This window comes from Peromyscus californicus, unplaced genomic scaffold (assembly GCF_007827085.1).
Source record: "Peromyscus californicus insignis strain IS unplaced genomic scaffold, ASM782708v3 Scaffold_17__1_contigs__length_78620276, whole genome shotgun sequence".
NCBI classification, from domain to species: Eukaryota; Metazoa; Chordata; class Mammalia; order Rodentia; family Cricetidae; genus Peromyscus; species Peromyscus californicus.
In genome coordinates this window covers 10,932,052-10,957,046 of record NW_026294469.1, presented here as the reverse complement: position 1 = coordinate 10,957,046, position 24,995 = coordinate 10,932,052, and the positions used below count along the sequence as shown (strand labels likewise).

Below are 24,995 nucleotides of genomic sequence, written 5' to 3'. Positions count from 1 at the left end.
ATAGCCAAGAATGACCTTGAACTTCTCTTCTTCCTGTCTACCTTCTGAGTGCTGAGATTACAGGTTTATATCACCGTACCTGGTAGGATCGCAGGCCTATGGGACCATGTCCGGTGGGATCACAGGCCTATGGGACCATGTCTGGTGGGATCACAGGCCTATGGGACCATGTCCAGTGGGATCACAGGCCTATGGGACCATGTCCGGTGGGATCACAGGCCTGTGGGACCATGTCTGGTGGGATCGCAGGCCTATGGGACTATGACTGGTGGGATCACAGGCCTATGGGTCCATGTCCAATGGGATCACAGGCCTATGGGATCATGTCCAATGGGATCACAGGCCTATAGGACCATGTCCAATGGGATCACAGGCCTATGGGACCATGTCTGGTGGGATCACAGGCCTATAGGACCATGTCCGGTGGGATCACAGGCCTATGGGACCATGTCTGGTGGGATCGCAGGCCTATGGGACTATGACTGGTGGGATCACAGGCCTATGGGACCATATCTGGTGGGATCGCAGGCCTATGGGACTATGACTGGTGGGATCACAGGCCTATGGGACCATGTCCAGTGGGATCACAGGCCTATGGGACCATGTCCAGTGGGATCACAGGCCTATGGGACCATGTCCAGTGGGATCACAGGCCTATGGGACCATGTCCAGTGGGATCACAGGCCTATGGGACCATGTCTGGTGGGATCACAGGCCTATGGGACTATGACTGGTGGGATCGCAGGCCTATGGGACCATGTCTGGTGGGATTGCAGGCCTATGGGACCATGTCACTATTTCTGACCTTCCATGTGGAGTTGGAGGTTGAACACAGAGCTTTGTGAATGCTAGACCCTCAGTCTATCAACTGAGCTATGTCCCTAGCCTGGAACGTGCTTTAACATTTTGTTTTAATTAATTAATTTTGTGTGTGCCATGGTGGATGTGTGGAGGTCCGAGAGGACCACTTTCTGGAGTCAGTTCTCTTTTCCCTGCTTGAGAGAGGGTCTCCCCATGTCTCTTCTGCTGTGCTCTTTACGTTCCCAGGCTAGCTGGCCTTCAAGTTTTGGGCTGCTTCTCCTGTATGCACCTTCAGTTTACCATAAGATTGCTGGAATTAAGATGTGGGCTCTAGGCGTCCACTTGAGGTTACCAAGTTTGTGTGACAAGTACTTTTACCTGTTGAACCATCTCCCTGCCTTAAGCATTTTTAACAAGCTCTGCTGTAACCTGGAGAGGTCATCTAGGGAGCCATCCTCTCATCTTGTATAATTGTTCTGTTAATGAAATGACTTCTTCATGTTCTTTAACTATTCCAGACATCACTAAAGTATTGCATTTCTCTGATCAGGAGTTTTCACATTACTCACCTGTGACAATATTTGAGGAAACAGCTGTTTAAGGAATATCTCAAAGCTACGAAGCTCCAATAATTGCAAAGCATGTGTGATTTTAAATGTTAGAGTTAGCAATATTTTAGGTATTCACTTGTATGTTTTTATCATTTCTTTTTCTTTGTTGTCTTTTTGTTTGTTTGTTTATTGTGATGCTGATGATCCTAGGGCTTAAACCTAGAGTCTTCCATATGCTGGGCAAGGACTCTACCACTAAGCTATCATCCAGTCCTCTTTTACTTTGTACTTTGAGAAGGGTCTCACTAGTTGCTTCTACTGGGATTACAAGCCTATGCCACCAAACCTGGTGGATGAGTTTTTAATTTTATTTTAAAATAATTTAAATTCAGGGCTGGAGAGATGGCTCAGCATTTAAGAGCACTGACTGCTCTTTCAGAGGTCCTGAGTTCAATTCCCAGCAACCACATGGTGGCTCACAGCCATCTGTAGCAAGATCTGGTGCCCTCTTCAGAATAAAAAAAAAAAAAATTCCTAGAGGCTTCAGTAGAACCCTTAAATTATATTAAAACTGCAATTTTTTGTTGTATTTGTTGTTAAAAAATACTGCACATAAGCACTAAAGAAGGCAGAAACAAAGCCCCTGTTTTGAAGTATCTGGTTGAATAACACCAAGTACTGCAGATTAAGGAGAAAATTATGGGGATGGTATTTTATCAGAAAAAGTTCATCAGAAGAGAAAAAAAATACATGGGAGGTAGTTGGAAGTTTTCCTATGTCCTGCCCGGCGGACGGTTGGGACAGATCTCTCTCTCCCACCCGTATCCCCCAAGTAAACACACAGAGGCTTATATTAATTTTAACTGCTTGGCCATTTGCTCAGGCTTATTACTGACTAGCTCTTTCACTTAAATTCACCCATAATTCTTATTTATGTTTAACCACATGGCTTGGTACCTTTTCTCAGTTCTGCTTTGTCATCTTGCTTTCTCTGTGTCTGGCTGGTGACTCCTAACTCAGCCTTCCTCTTCCCAGAATTCTCCTTGTCTGCTTATCCAGCCTATACTTCTTGCCTGGCTACTGACCAATTAGTGTTTTATTTATCAACCAAATCAGAGCAACACACATTCACAGTGTACAGAATGACATCACCCATCAATGGGATTTTTTGTTTTTTTGTTTGCTTGTTTTGTTTTGTTTTGTTTTAAGTGGCTGGAGTGGGTACTGGGAACTGACCTCTTGTATTTTGGGTTGTGAGCCTACCCTTTAACAGCTGAGCTAATTCTCCAGCCCAGCATGTATTTATTAACATTTAATATTTACTTTGTATTGTGAAGCTTTACATATAAATGATCTTTGCATTGTAATCCATAAAACTGTAAATGTAGAGGTTTTACTGTGAGAGAGTATTCTGTGTTAGGGGAAATCCTATAAATTGAATCTTTTCTTACATTGTTTCTTTCAGGTAAATACAAAGGGCCACTTAATACCAGTGATTATCTATGTTATTTCATTAGATGCTGCCTGTATAGTGTTCTCATAAGTTTCTTCTTAATTCAGCTAGACACCTCAAAAAGTACTTGTTCACAAAATTATTTAACAACCACAATGAAAATGAGTTTTAGTTCAAGGATCTGACTGATGTTTCTAGGGAGTTAAATGGATGAGAAGCACTTTTGTTTTATAGAATTGTGGTTTTTCTTCATCCTCCTGGACACTTGGAAAATCATGGCAGTATAGATTACATTGGTATAACACCTTTTAAGGTAATAAATAATTTTCACTAAATCTTTTAAGTATTCAAATGGCCTTCACATATTTAGCTGCACAGACAAGAAATTAATGAGTGAACTTTTGAGTATATGTAAGTTATAGAATTGTAAATTTTGGCAAAGTATATTTAAATGAGTAAGTTTTGACAGAGCATGTAATTAAAACACTTACGTAGACAAGTGATCTTTCTTTCCACAGATAATAAGTTCAGCAAGTCCATGTGCAGATTTCTTTTACCGAAGTTTATCCTCAGAGTTGCAGAAACCACAGGACCCGCTTTCTGCACATCCAGAGAAACCTGTAGAGGATGCTGTGCGGCTGATTCAGAAGTGCAGTGAGGTGGACCTGAACATTGTCGTGTTGTGGAAGGTAGTGCACTACATGCTGTCAGCAAGCCTCACTTAGAGAAGACCTTTACGTTTTGTATTTTGCATTTTGCAATAGGGTCTTTCTGTGTAGCCAGGCAGGCCTCAGACTCTGTATTCCTGCTTTAGCTTCAGGGATGCTGGAAATACAGGTGTATACCATCACACCCAGCCTGGATGTTTGCCCACCCGCCATCCTTCCTTCCTTTCCTTTTTTGTTGTTATTGTTACTGGGTTTTTTTTTTTTTTTTGGTTTTTGTTTTTTTCTGTTTCATTTTGTTTTTTGAGACCGAGTCTCATTATATAGCCCTGCTAGCTTAGAACTTGTTATATATATAGACCAGTCTGGACTTGAACTTATAAAGCTCCATCTTTGCTTGGATTGAAACTGTGTGCCACTATATTCAGCTCTAAATATTTTATTTTCAAATTGGAGAATATATTCTCCAATTTGTGTGAATGTATACTCACATTTTTTCTGATAAAAATTTTCACTTTCAATATTGAAATTATTTTATACCTTTTAGCCATTCCATCATAATGACTTTTTGAATGTTTTTGTCTAAAGAAAGGAATTCAATAAAAGCAGATACCTTTCTTCTGTGAGACACTGTTGTTTCTCTGTCACGAAGAGTATTGTGGTCATGCAGGTCAGTGAGAGCAGGTTCCATGAAACTGTCATGAGCATCCCCAGACACTGTCGAAGGAGACTGCTCTGTGAGTCTGGGCGCTCAGTTCCCGCTCCGCAGCACTGGGCTTGGTGCTGTTGGTGTTCCTCTCTTTGTGTGCCTTTCCTCCCTTTCTTATTTTTACCTTTATTTATTTATTGCTACTGCAAGTAGTTTACATTTTGAAACCATGCTGACTTTGCATGAACTTCAAATGAAACACTGCTTACGTAAATTTTATATTTTTTTAAACATATAAAAATGCATATATTTATGTTAAAATGACTATTATGTATTGTTATGTATTAGCTTGAAATCATAGGCTTTTATATTGATGCATTTAAGGTAAGATTTTGAGTAATATGTGCTAAAATCTGTACTCAGCTGTCAAATTCACAATGATCTTGGTTTGGAAGAAAATTTTACTTTTTAAAAAGTGGCCTGCTAATCATATGTAAAAGAAAACTTTAGGTGTAATCCTTATGGAAAATAGAGATTAAATGTATTAAAGAATATGATATACAGCTTAGTAGTAGTTAATACCTGGAGCTGCATTTATATTGAGTTGAGAAAATGTCTGTAAATTAAAGAGAATTTAAAAATACTTTTTCCCTTTTTTGATTTTTATTTTTCTGACAGGATCTCATATAATCAAGGTTGGCCTTGAACTTCTTATCCTTCCAGTACCTCCCAAGTGCTGGGATTACAGGTGTGTGTTATCACACCTAGCTAGCTACTGATCACTTGTAAAATCATCTTAATTGTGGGATATCATGCACAGGAAGGGGAGGATTTGTGAATCAAAGCTATTCAGGACCAAACTCATATCTTGGGTGTCAAATTGTTTTGTTTTGAGGCAGGGTCTCCTATGTAGCTCAGGTTGGCCTGGAAATGTCTATGTAAAAGATGTCTGACATTGTCTCAAGACTTTATCGATGAGTTCCTATAAAGGTTCAACGAGCAGCTGTTCAGCTCCTTACTTCTGGGTTCTGAGCTGAGCAGGTTGTGGGCTGACCTGTGCCTTAGGACAGCAGTACTTAAAAGTGTGACCCCCGAATGACAAGCTGTCACCAGTCAGTGAGTACAGAAATTGAAAGGAGTCAAGCATTGAGAGTCTTGCAGCATTCTGAGGGAGTCTCTTGAATCAAATGAAAATCTGGCTTATTAAAAACAAGTAATTCACCAGACATGGTGGCACATTCTTTAATCACAGCACTTGGGAGGCAGAGATAGGTAGATCTCTGTGATTTGAGGACAGCCAGGGCTACACAGAGAAGCCCTGTCTTGAAAAACCAAAAAACCAACCAAATAAACAAACAAAAACACAACTAAGTCAGGGCTGGAGAGATGGGTCAGGAGTTTAGAGCATTGGGCTGCTCATCCAGAGGACCCACATGGTGGCTCACAGCCCCTGTCCCAGGGCATCCAACATTCTTTTCTGGCTTACTCAGGTACCAGGCATGCACACAGTGCATAGACCTACATGCTAACAAAATATTGATGCACATAAAATAAATAATATTAAAACAAAAACTCCAAATAAGCCTTGTATATTTGTATAACGTGAGTACAGTAAATTAGAGCCATTGACAAATATTTCTCTACAACAGAGTCAAATTCAAAAGAGAAAAAAATATATAAATTGGGACAAATATTTTAAAATAGATGAATTCAGTTCGCTATTTACCAGTTGGATAAAAGCCTTTTTAAAGACATACGTAGCCATGTGCCTATAATTCTAGTATTCAGAAGGCTTAACTTTGATTCCAGCCTGAGCTACATATCAGATTCCACTCCAGCCTGTGATATCCAGTGAGACACTATCTTGGAAAAAATAACCAAAACCAAAAGAAATTGTGTGGATTAAAGTGGATATGCTGGTATACACCTGTAATCTAACACTCATGGTGCTCAGACAGAATCACAGGTTTGAGGCCATCCTGGACTTCACAGGCTGACAAGGCATGGCATTTTCACTCACAGGATTCACAGTTCAGTTATCTGCGTTTTGGCAGTCGAGTGAAGAAGCTTGTGTGTTACTTGTTGGTTTTTAACCGAGATCCCCTTGAGAAAGTAGTCTTTCTTGGACCTGTGGAGAAGACTCAGTGGGTAAAGTGCCCGCTGTTGCAAGTGTGAGGACCTGAGTTCAGATCCCCAGCACTCAGTGAAAGTCAGCTGTTGGCCTGTGTCTGTAACCCCAGTGCTGAACGGAAAAAGGATCCCCGGAGTTCCCTGGGAGCAAGCCTGTCAGGGAGCAAGCCTGTCAGGGAGCTAGCTCTGGGTTCAGTGAGAGAGGTGGCTGAGGAGTCCAGCATATGTTGAGTTTTGACGTTCACAGGCACCCACCTGCATGTACACTCTCTCTCTCTCTCTCTCTCTCTCTCTCTCTCTCTCTCTCTCTCTCTCTCTCTCTCTCTCTTTCTCTCTCTCTCTCTTTCTCTCTCTCTCTCTTTCTCTCTCTCTCTCTCTCTCACACACACACACACACACACACACACACTTCTTTGAAGTTTGAAAGTCTAGAGAAAACAAGGGAAAAAAATTCAAGATTTATCTCTTTGAAATACTTGGGTCAGTCGAGTTTTATAAAAAAAAAAGCAACAGATTCAGAGGGAGAGGTAGATGTTTTTTGATTGAATGGATAAATAAAGGTAATAAAGGTTTAAATGCTGACACGGGATTGTGGATAATTGATAGATACTAGGTGTTATAAGGTGGTTCCTCTTGAGGTTTCTACCATGAGGGTAGGTGACATTTCTGTCGGTTGCATTTTCAGGCATACGTTGTAGAAGATAACAAGCAGCTTATTTTAGAAGGCCAGCATCATGTTGTTGTTCGAGCTCTTGGAAAAGAAGCCTTTTCACAGTCTCAGAAACAGGTAATGGCAGTTGCTGGGAGGCTGTTGTGACCCTTGTATCTGCGTGTCGTCATGCTTCCCCGTGCTTGTGACCTTTCTGTGCCACGCCCCTCACCCCTCTGCTCTGTCTTCTCTATTTTAAGATAGGGTCTAGTTGCTCTGGCTGGTCTCCGACGTGCAGCCTCTGCATTGGCCTCTGGTTATGGAGTTAGAGGCATGTATTACATGCCTAGTTTGTCTGAATGCCCTTCTTTGGCTACTGTTTATGTCTTTTCTCCTGACGGGTGATATGTAGAAATTTTCTGGTGTTATTTATTTATTTTATGATGAGGATTGAACCCTGAGCCTCGCACATGATAGACCTATACTCTACCACTGAGCTATACCTTTAGTCCTTATTCAGTATAATTTAGAAGTCATGTTTAGATGACTTGACTATGGATTTTAAGACTTTTAACTAGATGAATTCTTTTTATTTGATAAGTGAACATTCTGCCTGCACACATGTCTGTGCACCATGTGCATGCTTGGTGTCTGTAGACAATATATGAACACCATGTGCATGCAGTGCCCGAGAACTATATGTGACCACGTACCTGCTTGGTGCCCATGGACTGTCTGCATGCAGTGCCCACAGACTTGGGAAGAAGGCATTGGGTCCTGGAAGTGGGGTTATGAATGGTTGTGAACTGGGTCCTCTAGAAGAGTATCCAGTGCTCTTAACCACTGAGCCATCTCTCCAGCCCCAATTATGCAATTTTTAAACTTTAAAAATTAAAGGTAGTCATAAATACAGAGTTCTTACAAATCGAAACACATTCTAATCCAAGACTGGGGTTAAGAAAAGATCCCGGCAACTGTCCAGAAGCTCCTCCTGGCTTTCCTCAGCTCTTCGTTTTCTGGAGTAAACTGGACTGTTTGTATGTCTTAGAAGTCAAAAGCAGAGCTGCTGTTTGGAATCTGCAGATGTCCTATGGGGTTTATTGTCATCTAGGTCCTTTAGGCTAGGGTCATGTTTGTGAAATCTGTCCATGTTATAGCTCTTCAATTTTCAATGGACATTTCAGTGTAGAACAATTATTTTCCAACCAGAAGAACAGTGGATTCCAGGAACAATGACTGTTTCCAAGGCTGAGGGAGGAGGTCTGCAAGGTGAGCTGCAAGACCTCATGGTACCAGAGTGTGAAGTGCCCACAGCTTTGGAAAGCATGCTGGGTTGCAGTGCTCGTATGTCACAGAGTGTTGCTGTTTTTTCCCTGGTCCTCATAAATACTATGCACATGTAGTAGAATCAGCTGGGTTGTTTAAACGACCTCTTTGAAGTAAGTAGAGCTGTCTTGATGACCAGGGTTAGGTGATTTTTATGCTGTTGTTCCTTTTCCTCCTTTAAGAAACTTAAAACAATTTAGGGGCCTTATTCAGTAGCCCAGGCTGGCCTCAAGTTTGGGGTGTAGCTGAGGTTGGCCTTGAGTTCCTGATTCTCTTGCTTCTACCACCCAAGTGCTGGGATTACAAAGCATGGGATTGTAGTGGTGCTACTGTGCCTGGTTTATAGGGTGCTGGGGCTTGAGCCGGTTCATGCCAGGCCAGCACTAGACCAGCTGAACTAGCTCCCCAGTACGTGTTTGCTTTGGAGTAATATATTTGAAATACTAAATCTATGAAATAAATGAATATATTTTCAAAATGGAAATTTCTTTGTTAGTTCTTGATCCTCAGCTGTTAAAACAGCTGTGGATAATTGAATATCCACAGCCTTAGTACTGAGCAGTTTTATTGAATGAGAATCACATCAACCGTTGAAGTGATTGGTTATGGAACCCAAATTTACATAGAAGGAAATTATTAAAGTAATTAAGATCACAGAGCTAATGTGTGGATTCGTTAGGTAAACAGGAAATTAATGTTTATCCCTGATTATATTGTAAGTGGCAGTAGCTGCTAGTTTAAATAATAGCAAAAAAGAAAACAATACTCTTCATGATTTAGGTTGTCTTCACTGTTTTTTTAAAAAGTTTGTATAGTGTAAGTTTTATAAAGCATCATTTCATTATTAGTCTTTATTGTCTATTCTCAGGAGCCACCAGAAATGGAACTATTGAAGTTTTTCAGGCCAGAAAACACTACAGTTTCCACAAGACCATCAGTAGAACAGCTTTCTAATCTCATTAAAACAAGTCTTCACTACCCAGAATCATTTCATCATCCATTTCATCAAAAAAGGTATGAGGGTTATTTTTATTAAATTTTTCTGCGTACATGTACAGACACCCATTCTTAAAGATTAACATTATTTTGGTAATAGCATTAACCCACACACCAAAAGAAATTTAAAATAATATTGAGTCTTAAATGATTTAGCCTTTACTATAATTAGTATTTGCAAGTGTATGTATATTGGGGGGCACGCATACACACATACCTTCAGTGTTACTGAGGATGGATGTTGCCCCAGATACTTCCAAGTTGTCTGTTTGAAGTGTAAAGTTTTTCATAAAGTCAAAAACCAGGGGGGAAAAATTGTATCATTTTGTTTAGACGCATATTAAACATATAGCATGACTAACATTGGGACTCAGATTTAAACTATGTCATTCCCGTAAGATTTTTTTACATCTATTTATATTGTGTGCACACGCACACGCGCGCGCGCGCACACACACACACACGCACGCACACACACGCGTTTGCGCACACACACACGCACACATACATACATGCACATACACATATGTATGTATGTATGCATTCTGTGGCATTCATGTGGAGGTCAAAGGACATTCTTTGGGAGTTAGTTCTCTCCTTCTGCCATGTGGAGCCCAGGTATCAAATTCAGGCTGTCAGACCTGGCAGCAAGATGAGCCATCTTGCAAACTAACTTTTCCTGGAGAATTTTTAAGTACTAAATATCATAGGAAATGGTTTATTTATATTTTTGATAAACAACTTTGTAGCTAGAGTTTTCCTGCCTGGCCCACAGTCAGGACAAATCTCTCTCACCTGCCAGTCCCACAGCCGCTCAGACCCAACCAAGTAAACACAGAGACTTATATTGGTTACAAACTGTATGGCCGTGGCAGGCTTCTTGCTAACTGTTCTTACAGCTTAAATTAATCCATTTCTATAAATCTATATCTTGCCACGTGGCTTGTGGTTTACCGGTATCTTCACATGCTGCTTGTCCTGGTGGCGGCTGGCAGTGACTCCTTCTGCCTTCCTTCCTGTTCTTTCTTTTCTCCTCTCTGTTAGTCCTGCCTATACTTCCTGCCTGGCCACTGGCCAATCAGTGTTTTATTTATTGACCAATCAGAGCAACACATTTGCCATACAGAACATCCCACAGCACAACTTTAATGTATAAACAACGTTTTTAAAGTAGGAAGTTCTAAATCTGATGACACTTCAGAAGGTTGCCCACTTGCAGGTATAAGGAGTATTCTTAGAACCAGTGTGTATATAACAATTGATGTCCAAGTTTTGGAGAAGTCACCTTTGGTAGAGCTGGCTGAGGGAGGGATGTGGTGGGACAGAAAAGAAATGGTGAACAGTGGGCCAAGGAAAAGAGAGCACCTGAAGAAGGCTAGAAAGGAGCAGCTCCAGCAGGAAGACCAAGATGGAAGTGATGTCTCAACAGTGAGCAGTTGGAGGGAGGGAGGGTCCACAGTTTAAAGTGCTCCAGAAAGCTCTAACAGTCAGTGGGCCATAATGTCAGCTGGGTCTGAGGATGAGAGGGGCAGCGGGACGGGTGAGGGCAGTCTGCAGATATCTGCATCTCTTCTTTTAGTAGCATTTCAGTAAGGTATGAGTTATCTAGCATTGGAGGATTAGATGGACCCAGAAGAGTGTAAGTTCCTGGGGTTTCATTTTGGCTTGTGACTACACATTTGTAATTTAAATAAAGGAGATGCTGCAGACGGGAAACCTGCTCTCTGGGGCATAACGCCAGCACAGCCTAAGCCACATTTATATCCAGGGACAACACTTTTGCTTAACAGTATTCCTTCTAAAAAATATGCATTCTGATATTTAGTATGGAGAGATTGTATTAATGTATTTTATTTACAAAATAAGTACCTAGAATGATTTTGTGACTCAGGTTTTTCTTACTTGAATTTGATTTTGAACTTGTGTTCTGTTAAGTGTTCTTGTGTTATTTTTAAGAAGCTAGTTTCTAAGAAGAAGGTGTTTGACTAGCGATTTTGTCTGTCTCTGTTCCATAGCCTTTGCCTAGTACCAGTGACCCTTTTACTTTCTAACTGTTCTAAGGCTGAGGTAGATGTCATAGTTGATCTCCGGCATAAAACAACAAGGTAAGAATTTATTTTGTGAGAGGTTATTTTGTAGCCCAAAGTTTAGTATTATTTAAAGCAGTTCAGTGTTTGGAAATTATGCAGATCATTGCCTAACATGGATAAAATTAAGTCAAGCACTGTTAGATTTATTTATATGGTATCAGAGAAGTATTACAGAGCTATTAAATATCAAAGGTTTTTTTTCACCCTGATTTGAAAATAATACTTAATAAAAGAGTCTAGATTATACTGCAGTACCCAATACTTCTAGAGCTGCAGGTTTGTCATAGGCATTTTTGTATTAGGAAATAAATCTTGGGCTGGAAAAAGGTTCAGTGGTCAAGAGCACTTGGTGCTCTTGTAGAGGATCTGTGTTTGGTTCCCATCAACTGTGTGGTGGCTTACAGCCATCTGTAACTCCAGTTCCAAGGGATCTGATACCTCCTTCTGGCTCTGCAAGTACCTGGTACACATGTGCTTCAATTACACACATGCAGACGGTGTACCCATACACATAAAGATAAGTAAATAAATCTTCAAAAACACAAAAGAAAAGTCATATGAAGCATATGCTGAATGTTTTCATGTTACATCCCAGAAATGTGCATTAAAATCCAAGCATGTAGTCTGTATGTTTGTGTATCACAAACTCGTTGAGTTGTGCTGTGTTGTTGGGCACTGGATTGTTCCCACTTTCTAGTTTTACAAAGTTTAATATCATGGGTGTTCTTTTACATACAATTATTTTTATATGTGAATAATGAAGAGGTTAAGAGCTCAGTTTGAAATCAGGTTCCATTGTTGACTAGATGCCATTATGGGCATTAAGTGAAATAATCTACTTTTATCATTGTTCCTAGAAAATAGTAATAAGTGTTATTAGTAATAGTTCATTTCATAAATAATTCCTAGAAACAAAAGGATTTGATGAAGGAGAGATGTTAGTAAGACTTTAGAGGGAAAAAAAAAGTGAAAGAAAAAGTTTACAACTTAGTGTTTCCTTCTTCCTTTAGTCCAGAGGCGTTGGAGACTCATGGATCATTCACGTGGCTTGGACAGACACAGTATAAACTGCAGCTGAAAAGCGAAGAGACGCAGAGTTTGCAACTGAAAGCATGCTTTGTTCATTCAGGTGTTTATAACCTTGGAACTCCGAGGGTATTCGCCAAGTTATCGGACCAGGTGACAGTATTTGAAACAAGTCAGCAGAACTCCATGCCTGCTCTGATTATCATCAATAACGCCTGACCACTGAGAGTCACAGATGGAGCCCGACCCTGGAACTAGTTTTACAGCGGCATTTGAAATACCCTCTTGTTACAGAAGTTCTCTTATCACTGCAAAGTACTGGGACTTGGCACTTAGTTGACGCACAGTACACTGGGCTGAGAATAGAATTCCATTTTGTTTTCTTTTAAAACTGGTAGTAATTTACATGTTCATAATACAGAATTTCAACATATCCATACACTTCATTAAGCCGTGTCTTAAAAAGAAAAGCGTCGAAGTCTGCTGTTGCACCGTGCGGAGTGGGATGTGACTCTTGGGGATGATTTTGAAGAGGGAAAGGCCTTGCTGGCAAGACTGCTGCTAAGCCATTAGTCTGCAGATCCCAGCTTTACTGTGAAGGTCTAGAGTGTTAATACAGTTTTTACAGGTTTTCTTGCCTTGCCTCATATACAGTTCTGTAAGATCGGTTTTGAACTTTGGCTACGGGCATTTGTATTTCAGTCTGGTGTCCCGATAGCTTATATATAACTGTAAAAAGAAAAGCTTTTCTGATGCTTTGAACATAGTTTTGGAAGGAATTTGACTTTATTCCCTCGCTCATCTCTTATTGTCACACTATTTCACAATAAGATTTTTGTCATTAAATCATATTCTTTATTATATAACTTTAACAATTAAGTTGATCTGTTTAAAATATAAATCTACTCAAGTTAAAAATAAGCTTTTCAAAAATGTATTATATTTATAACAAATTTACTGTAAATAGAATAAAGACATACTATTCACTGTATAAATTTATTAGATGCCTTTTTTAAAACCTAGCTTTGTGAGGACGTAATATATTCTTTATTTAAAATAAATGTCAACCGTGTATAGTAGGCACCAGCCTATTTTCCTGTGAAAGCTTCATCACCATTGTCCAAAAATTAAGCATGACCTTTGCTTGTGAAGAGCAAATGAAGTTTTTCTTTGCATATGTCCTGTCTGATACTGTATTCAGTTCTGCATGGTCTGGCCTCATCCCAGTGGGAAAATCATCTGCTTCCTGCACCTGTTGTCTACAGCTGCGCAGGTGTGCTGGTTACGGACTTCCTGCTGGGAAGAAGTACAGCTTCTGAACTGAACAGGAAACAGCTCCCAAAAACAGTACCCAATTGGTCTCTTACTGGACCAAAATCCAGAGCAAAATGCAGAGCTGGGAGGCTGGCGTTATGGGGACTTCTCTGCCTAGGGTCTGTTCCCTTCCGAAGAAGCAGCCTAGAGACAGGCACCGATTTAAGGTGCTTAGAAGACAAGATGTGTAAGTCAGGAGAAATTACATAAATTGAAGCAAGCAGAGAAAAAGGTTGAGCTAGGGGAAAGGTAAGAGAACTGTTGAGTCTGGAAAGAGAAGAGGAACATAGACAACATAATCTGGAAACCTCACGGATTTCCAGATTATCAAATCACAGTACTTGTGTCTGAATGTGTCTGGAAAAACTGCTCAAGGTGGAAGCAAAGGCAGACAGTCTAGGACAGAGGCAGATGCCTTTCCTCCCTCTCCAGCAGCCTGCAGTACTGGGGCTGCCACTGGGACCTCGTGCACTCAGACAAGTCAGCCCAACTCTGGAAGAACGACAGCAGTTAAACCCATAGTGACTTCATAACAATAAAAGAAACCAATGGACTACCTGAAAGGGTTGAGTAGTGTGTTGTATTTTGTTTTGAGGCAGGTCTTACATATCTCAGATTGGCCCTGAACTTACTATATAGCCAAGAATGACCTTTAAATTTTTATTTGTTTGTTCGGTTGGTTGGTTGGTTTCTCTCTGTGTGTAGCCCTGACTGTCCTGGAACTCCCTCTGTAGACCAGGCTGGCCTCAAACTCACAGAGATCCCGCCTGCCTCTGTCTCCTCAGTGCTGGGATTAAAGGCGTGCGCCACCACTGCCTGGCAACCTTTAAATTTTGATCCTCTGTCTCTACCTTCCAGGTGCTGGTATTACAGGCATGTATCACTGCACCCAGTTTCTGCAGTGCTGTGGCTCGTACCAGTACCCTGCACAGCAATTCCTGCATAAATAAGAGGCTAAAAGCAAAACTGGTTTTCTGGCAGGAGTTTAAAATCCTCAGTACTATCCCAGTCTTGCACAGGGAAAGAGTTAAACTAAATATAGCATGTGTTGAGAAAGCATGCGAAGCCAAAACTAAGCTACACCCCCAACCCTAAGCTACAATTTTAAACTCAGCAAAAATATACCCTTGCAGAAAGGGAATGAAGCATATTTTCAGACTAACTCAGAGCATTCAATTCAGGTGGCTGTAAGCTAATGGCAGCTGCCCAAATTGTCCCATTCATTCTCCATATATGTATATGATCCCACAGTAAAGCAGTGGAGCCAAACCTAATTGCAGTGGAGCCAGGAGGGGATACCACCAACTCCAAATTTTCCATTAATGGGAATTCAGTGCAAAGCTCTGACAAGCTTCTCCTTGGAGCCTTTGTAGAGTCTGTAAGTGGAGACAGCAGGAATGTAGACAGACTAGAAAGGAGAGGCAGAGGCAGAGTGAAGTCACTCCAGGGAAATGACCCTGCTGTGTTTTGGATGAGACTAAATGGGACAAAAGATGGCAGTGCAGGGTCAGAGGATTCCTTCCTTTGCCAGGTTTCACCATAGCAAGGGGTTCTTGAAACCAACCGTCTCCACAGGGGGGCACTAGAGTGCAGCTTCATGACAGCGCTGTCATGAGCTTGTCCTGAAAGCTGAAGTGAGTGTTGTGAGGTGACACTTAACAGAGTTGAGGGTGTGTGTGTGTGTGTGCGCGCGCGCGCGCGCGTGCGTGTGCGCTGTGGGTATGCAGGTGCCCCAGGGGACAGAAGCTGTTTGATCCCCTGAAGCTAGAACCTAGGGTCTTGCTCTGGTTCATTGATTTATTCGTTTTTGAGACAGGGTCTTCTGTAGCTGACCCTGGCCCCCAACTTGCTGAGGATGACCTTAAACTTCTGATGCTTCTACCTTCTGGGTATTGGGATTACAGGTGTGGGCCTCCATGCCTGGTTTTATTTGGTGCTGGGGATGGAACCCAGGGCATCATGCATGCTAGGCAAGCACTCTACCAGGTGTCCCAGCCCATGCCAACCATTTTTAATACAGCACTCAAACTGAGCATTGCAGTCACTGACAAAGTTACCCTTTGACCTGCCAGAGGTCATCTTTTAAAACTTTTAAATTACATTTTAATGAATTGTGTGTTTGTGTATATGCATGCACACCTGTGTGCCATGGTGTGCATGTAGAAGTTAGGATAGCATGTGAGAGTTGGTTTTCTATTTCCAGCAAGTAGGTCATGGGATCAAACTTAGGTCGATCCCAGGTATGGCAGCAATCACCTTTATCAGCTGCGCCTTCTCTCCAGCCCCTCATCTTTTTCTTTTTAATATATAGTCTTTAGCCCACCTCCCCTCTCCATCATCCAAGGACACTCACCTCACGCTGTGGCCCTATTCTGGCTGTCCTTATGATAATTTCTGGCTTCCAGGGCTGCCACTGACCACTGGGCGGGCAGCAGGCTTATCTTCTGCAGCTTTCCCCAGGGTACTTTGCACCAGCCATAAGCCAACCCTGTCCACTTTAAGGTCCCAAAGAGAGCCAATAATATAAGTTTGGCAGTGTACCAGAATTCAATGAAGGCTTGGTAAGAAAAACTAGGTGTAAGTCTGTTTCAAAGGAAATGAAATGTCTCAAATAGCACAATTTCTAAGTTTAAATCTGTCAACCCATTTGTCCCAAAAGGCTTTCACCAGCCTATCGGAGTGACAGCAATTTGAACTATATATTATAAAATATTTGTAGCATATAATATGCTATAAGCAACCCTCTAGCGTCCATGCAGAGCAAGTTGCCAGCTTTATGACAATGGACAGGAGGCATCTAGCTCTTTCTTCCAGGAGGTGCATCTCTGTTCCTGAAGGCGATCAGAAAGCTAAGGATGGGTGATGCACCTAATTGTTTCCCCAGGGAAGGGTGTTCCCTGAGACTACCCTTGGGCATTTAGGAAACTGTCTCGAATATTGAGAGTGATGAAAGCACTTTGAGAACAGTTCTGGAAAATTCACCCCGAGAGAATAATCTTAAAAGAAGTGATGAGAAGAAATTGTCAGGACTGCTGGCCAAGTGCCGAGGAGCATGGGCAGAATTGGAAAGCTCTGGTGTAGTGTTGCAAGTAGGTCCAGGTGCTCTTCCACACCTGACAATCATCAGAAGCTCTCTGCAGGTAGAGGGGATTGTTCTGCAGTCTGCACGTCTTCAAATGAATGCAAAGCAATTCTAGACTTCCTAACCATCTGTAACTTCAGTCTGAGGGGCATCCGAAGCCCTCTCCTGGCCTTCCCAGGCACTGCATTCACATGGTGCACATAAATTCATTCAGGCACACACAAACATTAAACCTTAAAAGTTATTTCTATGGGTCACTGAATAAATTTATGGATATAAAAGATGTCTATCACATGCATACATACACATGTACATGGCATTTTCTAAGTCATAAATGAAAAATACACAACTTTAATGCCAATAATGCCATCCCCTAGTTGATATAAAATTCAGAATTTAATTCCTTCAATTAAGATGAGCTTTTCTTTTAAAAATTGTATCCTTATTCTAACCTACATTTTTTTTGTTTGTGTTTGTTTTTGTTTTTAAGGAAGAGTTGAAAATACTACAAAATTGGCTGGAGAGGTGGCTCAGTGGTTAAGAATACTAGCTGCTCTTCCAGAGGACCTGGGTTCGATTTTCAGCCCCCCCCCCCCCATAGTGGCTTACAGCCATCTATAACGGAATCTTTTTCTGACCTCTGGGTATCAGACATGCATGTGGTGCATGCACAGACAGACTTGCGGGCAAAACACCATGCACATAAAACAAAAACAAATGGACTAGAAAATGGGCTGGGAGTGTTGCTCAGGGCTAGGATGTGTGCTGAGCAGGTGCAAGGCTCTGGGTCTGATCCCCGACACCCATGCCACTCCAACAACCACGAAAGGAAAAGGCTGCGGTGTTTCTGTCGTAAATAAGAGGCTAAGAGCAATGCTAGTTGGCAGAAGTTTCCAGTCCTCATAATGTCACCCAATCTCTCACAGGGAAGGGGCTACACTAAATATAGGATTTTGAGAAAGCACACAAAGCCAAATGGTGAATGAGGAGGAAATAACAAGCTGGGAGCCAGGTGGCAGCTCCCTGAATAGAAAGCTCCTGCGAATATCTGGGTGCTGGGAACCGAACCAGGTTGTCTTCAGGAGCAGCAAGTGCTCTAAATCATGGAGCCTGCTCTCCAGCCCCAACAATAGCTTGTCAAATTAAAATTTTGGTTAATATACAAAGAAACGGGTTTTATTGGAAATAGATGTTTTGAAATTAAAACTACAATCTTCAGAACCTTGTCTCAATTTACTTGCTTGGAACTGGTTATGAGGTTTATGCAAATGACGCTCTGCAACTTAATTTATTTAAATTAAATTTCATTTTCACCTGTTAAGCTCTCTAAATGCACAGAATTGGTTGCTGTGGTCATTTTGTTGAGCCCAGCTGGTGCAGAAGGCTGACTGGTCAGAACAAGACTGACTGCTCCCCTCAAGAGCTTTCAGAATGTGGCATTTACCCCCCCCCCCCCACATTCCCTGCTTGTAGTACACAATTCCAAAGCCTTGACTTCCCAGAAATATGTTTCTTTAGTCAAAAAGCAAAGAGGAAATGAGTTTATTGCATGAATTAATGTGTAAGGCGTGGATCTGAGCCTAGAGGGCATCTGCTGAGGTATCCAGGTTCTTGTATCCTAGAATCAAGACTTGGACCAGAGCCATGTGGATAGTTCCAGAAATAAAGATAGTTTATCAAGCCGAGAATGGAAGCAGGCTGAAGAACTGAGACAGACAGGTAGGAGCCGTAATGACCTCCAGTGTGGAATAAAGTGAGCCCATGTGGGTCATTTGCGTAGCATCCAAGTTTTCCTGTTTGGAAATCTCAGGGTTTTTCCTCACAGGTTCTGTTTCACTGCATGTAGCTCAAAGTGTGGGGGTTGCTCTTCCTTTGCCATTGGTTCTGTGCCAATCTTTGATGCCCTGCTTCCTATCCTGTTCTCCCACCCCATAAAGGAATCCTCTGACGAGGACTTACTTGTTTTAGCCTTATTGCTATTTTTTTTAACAGGGTCTCACCGTAAAGCCTTGGCTAGCCTGGAACTCACAGCAATCTTCCTGCCTTGGCCTCCCAAGTGCTGGTACTATAGGCATGCGTCACACAGCTAGCTTCTGGTGAGTTTCTTAAAAAAAAGATTTTTATGTGCATGGATGTTTTGCCTGTATGCATGTATGTATGTGTATCATCTGTGTGTCTGGAGTCTGTAGAGACCAGAAGAGGGAGTCAGATTCCCTAGACCTGGAGTTACGGATGGTTGTGAGCCACCGTATGAGTATGTGGAACCAAACCCAGGTCCTCTGCAAGAGCAACAAGTGCTCTAGACCAGTGAGCCATCTCTCCAGCCTCTTTGGTAAGCTATGTAAACTATAGAATTGGTGCTGAAGAGACAGCTTAGTGGTTAAGAACATATAGTGCTCTTCCAGAAGACCTGGATTCAGCTCCTAGCACCCACAGTGGGCCACTTCACAGCTTCCTGTAACTCCAGCTCGAGGAGATTCAATGCCTTCTGACTTCAGAGGCACCTGAACTACATGTGCATACACACAGAGGGAAAGAGAGGGTGGGGCGAGCTTATAACTCATTAGTGATTAACTCTGAGTCACCAGTAATCTATCAGTGTGCATTAAGGAAAGAAATCAAAGCATTTCCCTTCGGAGTCATTTAACCAAGAGCGAGTCCAAATTTGAACTCTCTACTTCATGCTCCCTGTGTTTTCTGTCCTCACTTGTGTGAGTCTGAACCTATCCGTCCCTGTGTGTGTGTGTGTGTGTTGTGTGAGTTGTGTCTGCCTGTGACCAAGGGTTTGCTCTGTCTTTATTGAACAACATAGGAAGCATCACATGGGGAAGGAATGGCATACTTTACAGGAATCTTCAACAGAGTTTTACAAGGTTTTAAGTCACTGGCTCCAACTGACCAGATAACAGCCATCATTGAGTATCAGCCAATAACTCTAAATGGTTGCTTTCAACATTTATGGCAGATTTTAGGAAGTCACTTTCAATGTCTGTATTTTCTGCTTTCAGCAAATGACACACGTGCATTATCTGGGTCAGGGGCATGGAAGAGTACGTAATTTAAGATCACAGCTGGGCATTAGCTTAGGTTATAAAAGCTGACTGCATGGGAAGTCCAAGGCAGGTCAGGTTGGTAGTTGCCTTGTTCTCTTAGAGGCTGACTGAACAGTTTGAGCACACAGACGGCTAGTAGTCTTAAGTGACCACAGGGTGTATTATTAACTCTGGCTGTGAAGTCCAGAAATAATTCCAGTCTCTTAGAATATAAGAGATATTTTTAGAGTATTGCATCACTGAGGGGGTTATCTTAATTAAAAATAAACCGTGGAATCATGCCTCTCTGAGGAATCTGAGCCATCAGGTCTGGGCTGGTTCCCCTAGGATTTGTTTAGAAGAAATGTCCAGGTGATTCTGAAATCCCTCTTTAGATGGCTGAGTTGGTGCCAGGCAGGTACGCACTGCAGGACTAGTCAGCATTGTTCTGGACTGCAGCGTCGACCTCCCGAGGAAATGGCAGCTGCTCTGAGAAGAGGGAGGTGCACTTGGCAGGCCCCACGTGGCTTTGTCTTCCCAAACACTGTGTCAGAAGCAGATGGTGTGTTTGATGGACAGAGTGAAGGCCGGTGCAGGGGAGGGGCTGAGTGTCAGCTGACTCATGGAGCACCAAAGTTTGCCTTCCTCGTGGTTTTGACACTTTGGTAAATGAGCCCCATACTCTAAGCTCTGTCTGGTGTTTTGTTGTTGTTGTTGTTGTTGTTGTTGTTGTTGTTGAGTAGCCTGCTTATCTGCCACTTTTGAGTCCAGAGCTAACTGCTCTCGGGGATCAAACCTATGTAACACATACTCACAGCAAAAGGAGCACAGGGCAAACAAAATTAGGCATGTCATTTAAAAATCTTACACATAGAACTAGGCATAGATGTGGCACATGCTGTAATCCCAGCACTTGGGAGGGTGAGGCTAGAGGATCAGCGTCAAAGTCATCCTTGCTTACATAGCCAGTTTGAGGCCAGCCTGGACTACATGAAACTTCTCAAAAAAAAATTTTATTATTATTAAGATATTTACCACCAGATTCACTGAGATTCCCTTGAGAGGTAGAAGAGATAACTCATTGCCAAGGTGGCTTTTTAAATTTTTTTCCTTTAGTTTGGTGATTTCTGTAGACTATTGAGAGGGGGAAAACAAAGTATTCATTACTGTACTGTGGAAGATCTGTTTGCAAGGTGCTGACTAAATACACCCTATAGCACAGGCCACCAACTGCTGCTCCTGTGTGCCAGCCAGGAAGCCAGTGTGCTCCTGTGTGCCAGCCAGGAAGCCAGTGTGCTCCTGTGTGCCAGCCAGGAAGCCAGTGTGCTCCTGTGTGCCAGCCAGGAAGCCAGTGTGCTCTGCATGGTGTCTAATGCCCAGTGGAATCTTAGGAAAACATGCTCTGGGTGGATTGGGTTTTTTTAATTTGTTTGGGGTTTTTTAAGACAAGTTCTTACTATGTAGCTCTGGCTGTCCTAGAATTCACTATATAGACCAGGCTGGCCTAATTCACAGAGATCCACCTGCATCTGCCTCCCAAGTGCTGGGATTAAAGGCATGTGGCGTGGGTCATTTTTTAAATTACATCTATTTATTATTTATTTATTTATTATTTATTGTGTGGGTGTACACACACACACACACACACACACACACACACACACACACACACATACACACACATGTATACCCCTTGCAATTATGGGGTTCAGAGGACAGTTTGCCAGAGTCAATTCTCTTCTTCCACCATGTGGGAATTGAACTCAGATCAACAGTCTTGGCAGTCAGTACCTTTACCCGCTGAACCATCTTGTCAGACCTTGTTTTAGTTTTAGAAAGAGCATTTCACTACATATCCCTGGCTGCCTTGAACTGGACAGCTCCTGCCTTAGCCTTACAACTGATGAGATTTTAAGTGTAAACTACCTACCAAACCTGACTTTTGTTTTCACTTTGTGTGTGTGTATGTGGAATGTGGGTTTTAAAGAAGGATGCTCAATCCAGTTCTCCAGGTGACAAATAGGGTACACTATCAAGAGCGTTACAACCATCCCCCAGCCTTGGATTCTAGACCCTTGTATCTCCAGGAGTAATTCTCTAATAAAAGGAGAAGAGCAAGAGATGACTGGCAGATGAACATATATAAACCAGGAACTGTGCTAGACAATGTACATGTTTTCATTTATGGATTAAATAAAATATATGACACAGTAAATAATTTTCAAAATCCCAAAGACGGTGAATGCATCAATTTTTATTCTTAGAGCATTTTTGTTTTACTAGAACAAGTAAGTACATTTAGATCCATCTCACTTATGAAAGTGCTTGGAGAAACTTCAAATCACCCAGTACTTCATTTTAGACAATAAAATGCAAAACATGATAATGGTATTTTACTGGAAACTTCTCGGAATAGCAATGATTTCCTCCCATAGACCAGTGACTCACTTATTATCACAGATAAATTCCTGTTAAGCAGTCAGAGGTCAGCTCCTGGAGGGCAGGGACAGCTCGGCCTGTGACAAACTATAGTTCGGACTGACTGGGAGAGTGGAGAGCTTGAAAGCAGAATCAGCAGTGAGGCAAGTTCAGATCCTTGGATACCAGGACATTGTCTCTAAAATTAAGTGTGCCTTTTTTCTGTCTTTAATTTTGCTAGCAGATCCATGGAGAAGAGGGAGATTAGGTCTGCAAATCAACTCCTCAATCTGCTGCAAGATACTGAATAAAAGAAATGAGGGGGTTGAGTGGAGTGGTGTAAGCATTTAATATCAGCTCCCGGGGAGCAGACAGGTGTCTCTCTGAAGTTTGAGGACAGCCCAGCATGTGTATTGAGTTCCAGGCCATCCAGGACAATAGAGTGAGACCCTGTCTTGAAAGAAAGAAGGATAAAGAGAGATAAGGGCAGAGATTTTCTGGGTATTTTAGTACCACCTCACTTTGCTTCTTTATTTTATTTTTAATTCTTTTTTTTTAAGAAAGACGTATTTATTTTTATGTATGTAGGTGTTTAGCCTGCATGTATGTGCCCATGGAGGCCAGAAGAGCACATCAGAACCTCTGGAACTGGAGTTACAGATAGTTGTAAACCACGTGTGGCTGCTTGGACCCAAACCCCAGTCCTCTGCAGGAACAGGTGCTCTTACCTCCGTATCTCCAGCCCTTCTTTTTTCTTTTTTAGAGGCAGGGTCTCAGGTGGACCAAGCCGTCCTCGAACTCACTGTGTAGCCAAGGATGACCTCGAGTTTCTGTTTCTGCCTCCACCTCCAGGATTCTGAGGCTGCAGGAAGCCCCGCCTCACCCAGTTTATGTTGTGCGGGGATGGATCCCAGGGCCTCATGCCTGCCAGGCAAGCCCTCTACCACCTGAGCCATGTCCCAGGCCTCGCTCCGGTCATCACCATTAGTCAACTGCTGTGACACTGGGGATTTCAGTTAGAGGATAAAGGGGTTTAGGTTCTGTCTCAAGTCATTAAGTGGCCACTTTGGACCTGGCTGGTGTGAGCTAACTTACTTAAAAAAGGCCCTCTTGGCCTTCAGACACTTTTGTCTTTTCTTTGAAGACCATGGAGGTAGAGACTCGGGTCACACGGGAGGCATGGAGGGCTGCCTGTAGTCTAGCAGTTCATCACAGCCCATGGCCTCACAGGCCTCACTGGAAACCCTCTTCACCTTCTCTCTGGCTTCTCACTAAGCTCAACCTTCTGGAATCTTCCATCAACACCCTCACTGGGCTAAGGACTGTTCATCAAAGTGCTGTTCATGCATGCATCCATTTACACTCAATTTTCATAACAGCCTTGTAATGGAGATATTGTCATGCTTCCCCCTCCAGTTCACGAGTGAGGAAGTGATGTGACCTGCTGCAGGTCACCCAGTTACCAAGTGCCAGATCGCCCCGTTAGTTGCCAAGTGCTGGAGTTCAAACTGAAACACAAATCTAGAGGTTTGTGTGCAAAATCTCTCCTTTGGGAAATGAAGGTCTCAGGTAGCCCAAGCTGGACTCGAACTCACTGTATAGCTGAACTGAAGGCTGGCCTTGAACACTTAATCTTCCAGTCCCCACCTTCTAAATGTTGAGATTCTAGGTACCAGCCGCCACACCCAGCCTGTCTGATCAAGGTTCATACCTTTTCAGAAGGAGAAAAGTCATAACTACCACTATCTCCTCTCTCTCTCTCTCTCTCTCTCTCTCTCTCTCTCTCTCTCTCTCTCTCTCTCTCTCTCCACCCCTCTCTCTCCACCCCTCTCCCTCCATCCCTCTCTCTCTCTCTCAACTCGATCTCATTCTGTAGCCCTGTCTAGCCTGGAAAACATTTTGATTCCCATCTACTTAGTTCTAACTTAAGAACAACTTCTTCTTCAGACACAGAAGAAGAAATACTCTTTGTCCTGTCTCAGGTAAATTTCTCTACATGGCTTGATGGAAATCATGCTCTATCTTCTGAGCCTAGTTCTATCAGGTATTTCCTGCCTTCAAATTCTTCTCATGAACCCTCTCTAGATGTGGAAATACCCAAAGCCTTACTTTGTATTTATCAATCCAAGTGACTTCCCAAGAATTGTTACACCGTATAGCCCTGACACAGAGCACCCCAGTGTATTACTATAGAGTGACAGGTATAATGCCTAAGGAAACCAGGCAGCCATTATTGTTCCCCAAGATAAAGCTTACGTGTCGTCTCCTCCAGGAGACTCTTTCGGCTTTATCCTTCATCTTTTTTCCTTGGCCCTTAGCATAAACTTCTGAGATCATCAGCCTTGTAACAATAAGATTGTTCTGGACTATCCACCTAGATTGAAGAGTCTTTGAGAACAGAGGTTGAATCCAATCTTGCTGTATATGCCTGGCCCAGCATCTTGCACACAGCAATGACACACGAAACAGAATTTAATCCTTCAGCATTTTTTTCATTTAGCAAATATATATTGAGTTGCTACTATATGACAGACATCATTCTAGACTGTGGGGAGCTGGCATCATGTAAAGAAGATGAGGAATCAGATTTCACATGATCCAGTGTCAGAGCATGAATGACTTGCCAGATGATGTAGAGAAACATAATTTAGAAGACAGTGTTAGGGACTTGAGAAGTATTGTTTTACGAAAAGAGGCTATAGACCAACTGCTCTTATAAAGCATTCCTGTTTGTTTGTTTGTTTGTTTGTTTGTTTGTTTGTTTGTTTGAAGAGATGAGGTCTTACATCCCCTGGTCTAGCCCCAAGTTCAAA

At 42.3% G+C, this 24,995-nt stretch overlaps 1 protein-coding gene across 11 annotated transcripts in view; it reads left to right on the top strand.

The window, feature by feature from the left end:
• Nucleotides 1-13,498, top strand: part of Trappc8 (trafficking protein particle complex subunit 8) — an 85,121-nt gene extending 71,623 nt beyond the window's left edge. For 10 of the 11 annotated variants that reach the window (XM_052741615.1, XM_052741611.1, XM_052741608.1 and 7 more), the window contains 5 exons: nucleotides 3,324-3,494; nucleotides 6,935-7,036; nucleotides 9,093-9,238; nucleotides 11,236-11,325; nucleotides 12,321-13,498. In XM_052741615.1, coding sequence (XP_052597575.1) covers nucleotides 3,324-3,494; nucleotides 6,935-7,036; nucleotides 9,093-9,238; nucleotides 11,236-11,325; nucleotides 12,321-12,555 — 744 coding nt within the window. In that variant the 3' untranslated portion in view covers nucleotides 12,556-13,498. Of the gene's footprint in view, nucleotides 1-3,323; nucleotides 3,495-4,797; nucleotides 4,868-6,934; nucleotides 7,038-9,092; nucleotides 9,239-11,235; nucleotides 11,326-12,320 lie in introns of those variants that run through there. The other variant, XR_008219032.1, reaches the window with a different exon arrangement.
• The last annotated feature ends 11,497 nt before the right edge of the window (nucleotides 13,499-24,995 follow it).